The sequence below is a fragment of the Berghia stephanieae genome, chromosome 8, assembly GCF_034508935.2.
Source record: "Berghia stephanieae isolate SIO BIC M18660-M18661 chromosome 8, UCSD_Bste_1.3, whole genome shotgun sequence".
Taxonomy (NCBI): domain Eukaryota; kingdom Metazoa; phylum Mollusca; class Gastropoda; order Nudibranchia; family Aeolidiidae; genus Berghia; species Berghia stephanieae.
The window spans coordinates 13,799,282-13,811,781 of record NC_088367.1 but is presented as its reverse complement, the minus strand read 5'-3'; the positions used below and the strand labels follow the sequence as shown (position 1 = coordinate 13,811,781).

General features: G+C 34.3%; 1 protein-coding gene across 1 annotated transcript in view; it reads left to right on the top strand.

Annotated features, from left to right (window-relative positions):
- Positions 1-12,125, top strand: part of LOC144978206 (uncharacterized) — a gene marked incomplete at its 3' end in the record, with an annotated part of 95,266 nt that extends 83,141 nt beyond the window's left edge. The window contains 4 exon segments of the mRNA XM_078923982.1: positions 4,843-4,941; positions 9,495-9,615; positions 11,293-11,393; positions 12,082-12,125. Coding sequence (XP_078780108.1) covers positions 4,843-4,941; positions 9,495-9,615; positions 11,293-11,393; positions 12,082-12,125 — 365 coding nt within the window.
- Positions 12,126-12,500: the final 375 nt, after the last annotated feature.

Here is a 12,500-nt window from a genome sequence, read left to right as displayed (position 1 = left end):
AATCGATCGATCAATCAATCAATCAATCAATCAATCAATCAATCATTTTGATACTGCCCACACTCCTATGTCTTCACTAATTAGATATTCATGGCGTCAATAAATCGATAATAAATGTGTCTATCCATTAATTCACCAGAGAGGAGACATAGAAATTTACTATATAGAGAAGTAAAGCAATAGATAGATCAATAGATAAAGAAGATAGAATTTGCTTCATTCATCCTCCGACAGCATTTTCCTTTAAAATCTACACAATAAAAAGCGACAATAACTCAGGCATGAGCCGAAATGCAGCACAGGAAAGTGAGCGATGGGACCAAGTTTCTTCCTCAAAATAACAAAACAAATAAGCAAAAACAAAACAAAACCAACAAAAATAAAAACGAAAACAACTAAAAGAAGAAGAATAGGGAAGAAGAAGAAGAAGAAGAAGAAGAAGAAGAAGAAGAAGAAGAAGAAGAAGAAGAAGAAGAGACGGTGAAAGACACATCTGACATAACGTGCAGCTATGTGGTCTATTGATATGACACTTCCGATCGGAAGGTCCAGGATTCGAGTCCCGCTCTCAGTGGCGCATAGATGAGTCCTTGGAAAAGGATCTTTTCTCACATTCTTGCACCGTACTCATGTGTAAAATGAGTACCTGGCCGTTATCAGTGCTGTCTGTTTCCCAAAAAATGTAATATTGCCTAACAGTCTTGTTCTACATGTTAAGTGTTGCTGTTGGCGAGAGACCCTTGTAAAGCGCTTTGAGCACGTTTAGTGGATATTGCGCGAGTATATAAAAGCTTAAGTTTAAGCTAAAACAAATCAATCAACTAATCATTATCCGGAAACGGTTGAGGTCAAGGCTTTGGAAGGATCGCGGGAAAAGGTTAAAGACTCATAATATTATCAACGGCGTCATTCCCTAACCGCGTTAATGAAAAAAAAAAAAGATGAAATTTAACTTCTTTAGCTAATGATGTTCAAAACGCATTTCCTGTAATCTCCCACTCATTTGGTAATAGTAGTATTAGTAATAGTAGTAGTGGTAGTAGTAGTTGTTGTTGTTGTTGTTGTTGTTGTTGTTGTAGTAGTAGTAGTAGTAGTAGTCGTAGTAGTAGTAGTAGTAGTAGTAGTAGTAGTCGTCGTCGTCGTCGTAGTAGTAGTAGTAGTAGTAGTAGTAGTAGTAGTAGTAGTAGTAGTAGTAGTAGTAGCGGCAATACGTGACGACGGATATTGCTTTGTATCAAGATCGCGTGATTATTTTTGTCTTTCCTATAAATATTTTCAAAACCTGTTACACGGTTAAATAAATAATGACACATTCGATATGAAGGGCATGAGTGTGATCTGTCTTAATCCGATATCTGTCTCTTCATAATATTATTTATAACTGCAAAAGGAGACCTCAACAGTCATCGTCATTGGTCATCGGCCAACCCCACGCCCGCTCCCCCTACGACCTCGATCCTCGCTTCAATTTATCAACACTCGTCCCCCATCCAATCTAATCACTTCAATGAGTAATCCTCACCGTTCCTTGTCAAATGTCAACACTGTCCGTGACAGTCAGTATGAAATTAACGACCACCATGACAACAACTCGCAGCAACAGCACCGTCTTGAGCAACAACAACAACAACAACAACAACAACAACAACAACCTGCACGTAGTGATCATACCAGTTTAAAAATTGGATTACTAAATGTTAGATCGTGTCGTAATAAAACTCAAGACATAATCGACATTATTGAAGATCATAAAATTAATATTTTTGTCATCTTGGAAACATGGCTTAATCATTCATATGATGATCCAATTATGAAAGCAATTACACCCGAAGGCTTTTGTATTAAATCATTTCCACGCATTGGGAGGAAAGGAGGTGGTATTGCAATTATTTACAACTTGTCACTCTTTGACAAGATATCATTTCACCATGATAATTTTAGAAGTTTTGAATACGCTGGATTTGCCATTCATGAAAATAATTTTAAAAAGTCGTTTCACTGTGTCTACCGCCCACCACCAAGCCAACAAAACAAAATATCAACAATTGATTTTTTATCTGAGTTCGGAGAATTTATGTCTATGCAATCCATTAACAAAAAGCATAATATTTTTATGGGTGATTTTAACATTGATTATTTCGGAAACAAAAATGAATCGAAAGTATTTCGGGAGATTATTGACACAAACAACTATATTCAACTTGTAAGCGGTCCTACAAACAACCATGGCCACACAATAGATCATGTCATTACAGACATTGAACATTCTCTCTCTTCACCTGTCTCAAATATTGATAAATTAATCTCTGACCATCATTTAATTGTGTTTTGCGTTTTATTTCCAATGAAGCACGAAGTAAAAAAGATGATAACATCTCGTAATTTGAAGAATATAAACATGAACATTTTTAAAAAGACCTTGACCATAACGTTAAAAATAAACATTATGCGAATGGTCTCCACGAGTCAATTGTTGGTACGGTGGACAAGCATGCTCCCTTAACAACTAGAGCAGTAAAAGTGAGACGTCAAGCACCCTGGTATAATACCGAAATAAAATTGAATGGATTAGCCAGGAGGCGGGCAGAAAGAAAATGGCTCAAGTCCAGAGATGCTGTCGATAAGAAGCGATACATCGCGGCTAGAAATGATGCAAAAGCCGTCAATTTCAGGGCCAAAAAGAAATTCTATGAAGAAAGCCTCAAAAACGTGGGACGTTCGAGACAATTCTTTGCCTTGACCAAGGAACTGCTGGGACAACAGACGCAACCAGCTCTCCCATCTTTAATCGATCGTGCATATCTACCAACTCGCTTTGGTCAATATTTTAAAGAAAAAACGGATACCATCAGGAAGGAACTCTCGTCTGAATCGATCCCTACAACATTTGACAAGTTTCATGGTGATTCGTTAACACATTTTTCAAAGATTACTGAAGCTGACTTACGTGATTGCATTATGTCGTCTCCAACTAAAAGTTGTGATTTAGACCCCTTAAATACTGCCATTTTAAAAAAATGCATTGATGTAATTTTAACACCATTTACATGTATTGTTAATAATTCGTTGCAGTCAGGTGCTGTACCAGACATTTACAAAGTTGCTCATGTCAAACCCCTTTTGAAAAAACCTGATCTCGATAAAGAGAACTTAAAAAACTATCGCCCTGTCTCTAATCTTCCTTTTCTCTCTAAGATCTTAGAAAAGCTTGTTTTGAAACAATTACTGTCTCATCTTAAAAATAATTGTCTTGAAGAAAAATTTCAGTCTGCTTATAGGCAACATCATTCGACGGAAACCGCACTTGTTAGGGTTGTTAATGATCTCCTCTCTGTTATAGACAATGGTTCATGTTCTTTGCTGAATTTGCTTGACCTATCGTCTGCTTTTGATACTATTGATCACAATCTTCTTCTCAAACGTCTTGAAATTACTTATGGCGTGTCTGGTGCAGCGCTTGATTGGTTTAGGTCATATTTGTTTAATCGTAAACAGATTATTACGGTGGATGAATATAGATCGGAGGAAATCTTTCTTGATTGTGGGGTTCCCCAGGGTTCAGTACTTGGACCCGTTCTTTTTGTTTTGTACGTTGGCCCTCTGTCTAAAATCATCAGAAGTTTTGGTCTGTCTTACCATCAATACGCTGATGATACGCAATTGTACTGCGTTTCCAATATGAGAAATTTACAAGAAGTATCAGCCAATAGTAAAAATTGTATCCAAAGTGTTAAGAAATGGATGAATGAGAACAGACTGAAACTGAATGATGATAAGACGGAGGTGCTGTATGTGGGGAACAGGAAGTGGAAAAGTGAAACAGATTTGAAGTTGGGGGATGCCTCTATTCAAATTGTTGACAAAGTGAAAAACCTTGGCACATTCTTAGACTCTGGACTGTCGATGGAGCATCAGGTTAATAATTTGGTTAGATCTCTCTTTTTCCAACTAAAAAAGATTGCTTCCATTAGACGGTTCATATCTGAGGATGTGACCAAGCACCTGGTTGTGTCCCTCGTACTATCGAAATTGGATTATTGTAATGCTCTGTTGTTTGGCGTTTCGCAATACAATCTGAAACGTCTTCAGATTGTCCAAAACAGCGCTGCCAGACTAGTATTTATAAAGCGTAGGTGCGACTCTGCCGGACCTCTACTTCATGACCTGCATTGGCTGCCTGTTGAGAAAAGAATTAAATTCAAAGCTTGTGTTTTAGTGTATCGTTGTCTTGAAGGTACTGCCCCTTCCTGCCTTTCAGAACTAATTGAAAGATATTCAAAACCCCGCCCCTTACGTTCGGCCAGTGATTCCACAAAACTAGTTGTCCCTCGAATTCGGAAAAATGCTGGAATGAGATCCTTTTCTCATTTCGGACCCTCTATTTGGAACGCCTTACCGCAGAGCATTCGTGAAAAAGAATCTTTGTCTATTTTTAAACGTTCGCTTAAAACATATTTGTTTCGATTTTAGTAGATGGTATGAGAAGCAAGATAGGTTTGGTTTGTGTTGTGTGTTGTGTTGTGTGTGTGTATGTGTGTGTGTGTGTGTGCTTGTGTGTGTGAATGAGTATGTTTCAGCCAAAGTAATTTGTAATTTAAGCGCTTAGAGTCTGGTGTCTCGGAGTTATAGCGCTATATAAGTTTTCAGCATTATTATTATTATTATTATAAAACAAAATTATATGGGCCCGTACCCAAAAAAAAATCATTCTTTTTTTTTTTTACTTCAGCTAATGGATTTGACCTTTTATTAGCATTTATTTTTGCTTCAGATGTAATTTATTCAAAAAATTACTCAATGTTGTCATAACATGTCATCTATTTCTTTTTTCAAACTTAACAGGCAGCTCGTGTGAAGGCTGAGGAGGAACAAAAGAAGAAGAAGAAGGGCAAGAGGAAGGGTCTTGGAGGCCTTTCCGCTGAAAAGAAGAAACTTCTCAAGGTGAATTGTCACAAATGTGGTTTTGTCATAATGTGTTGTTTAAGTATGATCTGATGAAGTTATAAAATTCTTAAGTGTAGCTAATTTGAAATAAATTTTCTACATCAACGTAACACACATTAGGTATTGACTCATTCATTTAAAAATGGGTAAAAGTAACGTTTCGTTAACCGCCCATCATCAGGTCATGTGCTGAATGTCGTAAAATTTATTTTTTCTGAGTCATAAAATTCTAACCAGCTAACACATTTTTGGTATATTACGGGCCAATATACAGTTACCAATGCCAAAAATTTTCCAACCATGTTATATAGAGTCAATCAAGTTAACGACATTAACACACGGATTGATGGGCACTACTATGTGAGTTAAGCATGCGTTACTTTTAAACCCCCCCCCCCCCCCCCAAAAAAAAAAAAAAAAAAAAAAAAACAACAACAACAAAAAAAAAACCCCCCAAAAAACAAAAAACAAAAAAAAACAAAAACAACCCCCCCCCCCACAACAACAACAGAAAAAAAACAAAACAAATGCCTCTCAACCTTGGTAGTCGTAATAATACTTCAAGTGACTGACTTATTCTTTGATCTGTTGCTTGATTAATAAGGCTGTTAAGCTGTATTTTGATGATCAAATTACTATAAACCATGGTGTGCTAAACTGCGGCGATCTTCTGCCCTTCAAGTACAAATATTCTCATTCCATAAGTCATCATAAATGAGTTTGACAATAATTATTTGAAGCTCTGTCAAAAGGTCTTTGTACGGTTCGACATAAAAAAAAGATTTATATAACATGTTGTTTTGAAAAGTTATAGAAGGATTTAGTCTAGTTTTTATCCATTTCTCTCGATTAATTTTTTTATAACCTCTTAAAAACTATGAGTCTAGTTCTAAAAGAAAAACTAGAATCATTTCTTAAAGAGTCGATAAAACAGTGGACAAAGGTTTCACTTTGTTCACATTTTTGGTCACTTCCAGAAAGTATTCTTGATTTTCTTATTATGTTTGTCTTTCAATTTTTCGCTCGACCATTTGTTATTGTTTTACTAGAGACACTGATAAAATCTGGATCATTTCGATAGTTCTTTGAATTTACTTAATATTAATGTCTTGTTGCATCGAATCGCTACGAAAGGACTTTTTAGCACAGCTGTGTCTATGAACGTTCTGGTTATCAACATGGAAAAATCTTGTATGAATGTGTATTAATTTGTAATTAATAATTGCATGTCGAACAATAGATTAGGGAAATGAATGAAAAATGTAAATCTTGGTATATAGTTTGTTTGTCATTTAATACATAGATAGTCTGCATGAATGTAACGCTATTGATCAATAATCTTTTCAACAATTTGGCTACCTCTTTTCCTCTTCCTTTTTTCCTCCTCCACCTCCTATTACCAGTATCCTACTTCTCCCTACCATCACCATCCTCTTCCTTATCATATTCTTCCTCCTCATTATCATCTTCATCATCATCATCATCATCATCATCATCATCATCATCATCATCATCATCATCTTGTTTACAATCGAATGACTAAAGCTACCATCCCCACCATCCTGACATCATTATCCTTTTCATCTCTCATTACTTTGATAAACCCTCTTCCCTCGATCACAAACAATTACTTATTAACACAAACGTCTTCAGCACGACCTCCAGCAATCAACTCTTTTCCCACCACTTACCTCAAAAGTGTAATTTTCTCATCAATACCCACCCAGCATGCCATGGTACATAAATTTATAGAAGTTCGGGAAGCAGCCCAGAACCCTTGCAGGCTCAGCCAAGATACCCTACTTGATGCATGCGATGAACTCATCACCAGTGACGAGGAAGTTTTGGATAACTTGACAGAAGGTGCTTGTTGTGGCATTAACCTTTTAATGTCTAGCTGATTTGATTTTTAAAAAACACACAATACAGTTATCATAATTATTTACCTGATCATTACTGCAGACATATCTGTTTTCAACATGTGAATATAGTGACTATGATGCCACTCGAGCTTATTCAATGGAACATGCGAGCCACTTGCACCAAACAAAAGAATTGTAATGATATTTTATTTAAATGCAAATTTATAGAAACCAACAACAATTTTTACGATTATTCATCTATATGAATTATCACTATAAAATGCTTTAGAATGTATGCAGAATAGTTTTATCTGGTCAAATATCCGTCTAAAATCAAAATTAAAATATTTTTAGTAACTTTTTCTTGAAGAAATTGTGTTAAGAATTCCATTTTTGGAAGGAAAAATTCGAATTTGGTCAAATTATGTCTCTAGTCACAGAAAAATCTGAATCTGAATAACGTGCGTTACAAGTAGATAGGTCTAAAGATGGGTAATCAGTCCATAATTTGGTTACAAGTTTGATAACTAAATTTGATATGGTCTCATTGTCTTGGAATTACACTCGAACCAATGACAAAATACTCCTCATAACACTAGAAAGAAGCTCATGGAATATTCAGTCGGAAGTGACTTGTTAATCGAAATGTGACAGATCTCTTTTCAGTTGATTCTTACGCAAATCAATGATTGCAGAAGTTTGTCAAAATATATTTGCTTTGTGATGCTATGAAGTCAGTTATAAAAAAGTGAAAACCATGCTTACATTCCGTCGTAAAACTCACCAACTACCTCTATGGGCTTGTCTAAACAAACATACAAAGCACAAATAAAACAGACAACACCTAACTCGCCAAGCAACAAGCTACTATATTTCGTTTGGTTATCAGACTTGTAAACATGGTCACTTGTTGGAAAGTTGTAATCACCGATTACGGAAGATGTGAATATGGAATAAAAGATAATTAGTTTTAACTTTAACTCTAACACTGAGGGAATGGTATTACTAAAAGAATGATCTGATCAGAACTTTAATTTAGTTACTCATCTTATAATAACACGGGTTTTAATTGATGATTAATCATACTAGATTACGTAGCATTGATTGTAACAATAGAACTAATCATCATTTTAGCAGAGAGTTTGATGAATTCATAATACCAATAATGATAATTATATGTCATACTAAAAATCTGCTTTTTCAGATGAAATGAATGGTAGCTAATACGGTTGTGGTGATCATTTCTAAAATGTTGATGTGAATCTATCTAACATTTGCAATGAAAATTGTTGTTCTTTTAATATTTTTTTCAATGCAACTGTCCATCCTTGTCCATTCTGATGTCTATCCATTTCTTGTTTTCTCTTTCCCTCTTGTGTGCCCTGTACTAACCTTTTGGCCATTGAATTTTATCAAGTTACATGACCAAACCACCAGAGCTGTCTCTTTTTGATGGCAAGTATGGAAATTTGGGGGCCTGTCAGTGTTCTTATCTTATCGAGCACATATTTATTTGTAATGTTGTCTTTCTGAGATGACTTTTCTATGACATTTTCCCCGAAGGCATGTAGTCTCTCGTGGACTCTGCTAACAGTGTCCAGCTTTTGCAGTCATGATGAAAGAATCGTTCATAGAAACATGAAAATTTTATTGCTATGAAAAGTTCAAAGGTCATCTTGTTTGCATGGGGTTGATTTATAATAAACCAATAACGTCATGTATTGAAATCTGGTTTTGTTTTCGCCTACAAGACAAATCTTTTAATTTAGAAATAGAATACGATTCACACAAGATCAATTATTACATGTGTATTCCTGTAAAGAAACATTAGCTCACCAAGTAGTCACTCATTTGATTTGAAATGCTGTGATACACGAGATTTAATTTAACATTTATTTGCTTTGTACCAACACCAGTACCCGCAGTTTTGGCGTGAAAAACAACATCGCAGTAAATATAATATCAATCATAATTTTCTTATATAAAATTTTAAAAAATCCAAAACCATCTCAGATAAGAAATCAAAACGATAAAACAAAAAAAAAAAACAAAAACAAAAAATAAAAAAAAGAGAGAAAAATAAATCACCAAGAATAAATTGCGTTTATACACAATAAGTCCAAAGATGAAATAATTGACTTTATAAAAAAATCAGCTCCAGAAATGAAACACAAAATTGTCACGCCGCGCCAATACTGCGGGGTGAAACAAGATCATTTGTGACCATTGTGTCAATCTGGTGTTATGTTGGAATGAACCAGACGAATAAATAAATAAAACTCACTCTCCTACAAGTCAAAGTTCGTAAAAAAAAGTCAATTTTAAACAGTAGGTTCATTCAGACATAACAGGGTGGTTTAGCAGACGTATGGTATCACGCATCACGTATCTATATCATATGATCATTTTCCTTTTTTTGTAAAAATAGTGCGACTTTGCGATTTTTATATGGGTTAATGAAATATTTGCATTGTGAAATCCAATCAAAAATGTCACCACGGCACTATTTTTGAGTAAAAGGAAAATGACCGTATGATGGACACGTGATGCTTGATGCGTCATGCGTCATACGTCATACGTATGATCAGCTAATCCTCTCTAATACCATTTTAAGACCTTGGTCACATAATTAGTGTTGCGGTGTTTTTGCACATTTTTCTTTTAACTCGTTTGCACACATTGTTACAGAAATTGATTATGCAAAGAGCTGCGGAAGAACTACGCAACGAAGCCAAACAGAAAGCCGCCGAAAAAGAGAAATACATCAACGATAGAGTTGCCCCCCTTAAGACTGAAGGTCTTGGACAATGTAAGGTCTTTTATTCGGTGAATACGCATGCTTCTGAATTGCGTCCCCTGATCTGAGACATATTATGCAGTTCTACTTTATTTTTAAAAAATATTCAACTGTGCTACCTGAACCTTTTTCAATCGAAAGATAAACGAATATGAAGATAGGTGAAGCTTTCATAAATAACACAAGAAAATTAACTGTTGACGTTTCGTGTTTCCCCTTTCATGAAAGCAATCAATTTTTTCATGAATAAAAAATAATCCCTTGACCGAATTGATAACGTATCGAAACAAGAATTAATAATAAACAAGACATTGTAATGTTTATGTTTATATCGTTATCAATGGGAAGTCATCTTGACAAACATTTGTTTCCTGCTATATGTAACCATTCACCTCAAAACGGTATTATTTCTGGGTCAGCTCGATGCTTCAAATTCAATCTTAAGCTCAAGTTATAAAATGTGTCAATATTATTGTATGGTGTCAGAATGAACTAAATGAGGAATTTTGAGTTTAAAGCCAAAATGTTGAAAATTGGGAAATATATTGATGCTGTGTGTTTAGTTAAAATACTCACAACATCCGACAGCCGGATAAAACGTACCAACAATATAAACTATGTGTAACCTCAAACGTTTATAGTCTGATTGATAGAATTTAGGGAGAAGTAAACATCAAAATGGCTATGTGAAAACATTAACAAAGAGCTGAGTGACATCAATTTCGCTCCATACTTTATATATATATATATATATATATATATATATATATATATATATATATATATATATATATATATATATATATATATTTGAAGTTTATAAGACATAATATCTTATTCTCCTCAAGAAAGCCATTTATTTTTCATCATATTTTAAGATTGAAATTCATTTTTCACGGTTTAACGTTCACCCTAAATAATACCGTTTTGATGTGATAAATCATAAATTCACGTCGACAACAAAATATTCCATATTATGTCTAGATATTGCTATTGTTTTTGTTTTGAAGCACATCTTATATAAATTTTTAGATTATTTTGAAAAGCAATGAATTGTCAACCGTTCAACATTAAATTCGATATCGTTGATGTGATCTGATCCAACACTTACTTATGTGCAGGTCTGGTAACCCAAATTGTTATGGGCTCATTGTTCAAATGGAAATACTCTCAAACCAACATAAAATATTGTCCATGACAACAATGTTAAAACAAGGCCATAATTGCGATTGGTTGTCAGACCTGCAAATATGTGCACGTCGATCTGATCTAAATTCCAAAAATGAATTGGGTTATCAGACCTGCAAATAAGTGCACGACGTGTCAGGGATATTCAGATGCTAAAAATTGAATTTATAGACAGACATATCAAACTTGTGATATGTCTAGCTGTTATGCTGGAATAATGAAAATGAATATAGTTTCTTAAAATGACGAAACGAATACTTTAACTTAGACCCTAGCATTCAATTACATTTAACTTTAGGAATGAATAGCGATGATTACTTCATTTTAAGAGCATATTGTAAAAATGCTTTTTTTTCTTCTTTTTAATCCGATTGACAGTATGTATTTCTTGGATATATATATATATATATATATATATATATATATATATATATATATATATATATATATATATATATATATATATATAATAAATTACCTCCCTTAATTTGTCTGTTCCAGCTGAGCTTCAGGCCCTTGTGAAAGATCTCCACGCCAGAGTTAGTACACTTGAAGAAGATGTATACGATTGGGAGATCAAAATTCGTAAACAGGATTTCGAGGTTAGTGCCGTTGTCAGAAATGTTAGTCTTAATGACGGAAATCTGAAATGGTTTATGCCGAGAGAAAAATACAAGACAAAAACAAAACAAAACAAAATACAAAATTAAAAAAAAACAACTAAACAAACCAAAAAAACCCAACAAACAATTAACCCCCCCCCCCCCCCAAAAAAAAAAAAACAACAACAAAAACAAAAGTCATGTGACATGATGAAAATCTGCTACAAGTGGTGGTGAAAGATGTAAAGACACGACACTGATGAAGAAGATGATGTGATGATGATGTGATGATGATGATGTGAGATGATGATGAATAATGATGATGTAAGATGATGACGATGATGATGATGATGATGATATGATGATAGATGATGATGATTAAGAGAGACGACGTGATGATGATGATATATGATTGATGATGATGATGGACGATGATGATAATGATGATGAAATGATGATGTACGATGTATGATGATATGATGAATGAGATGATGATGATTGAGATGTATGATGATTATTTCCCATATGAGATGTGAATTTGCTTCTGCTGCTGTTGCTGCTGCTGCACATATTATATTAAAAAAATTTTCTCGTCTGTTTTTCATCACTTTATAAAATCATGACGAATGCCATTTTTATTAGAAAACTATCACAGCAAATATTAAATTATTCTCTATTTCATTTTCAGATAAACGAACTAACTCTCAAAGTCAACGACACCAAGGGTAAATTGTAAGTATTTCATGAATAATTAAAACAAACCGTTAGCTTGTACACTTACACACACACACACACACACACACATATATATATATATATATATATATATATATATATATATATATATGTATATAGTATGCGCTTGGCTAAGAAACTCACAACATTGCCATGCGGAAGTAGAACGGACCAACACACAAACCTATGTGTAACCTTTAACGTTTATAGTCTGGTTAATACAGTTTAGTGAGAATTACTCTTAAACGCGGATGGCAAAACAAATAACAAAGACCTGAGTGACGTCAACTTTATACCATATATATATATATCCACTAATTGTATTAAAAGCAGTTCACACGGGGGCCCCGATCCAAAGAAAACACTGAACAT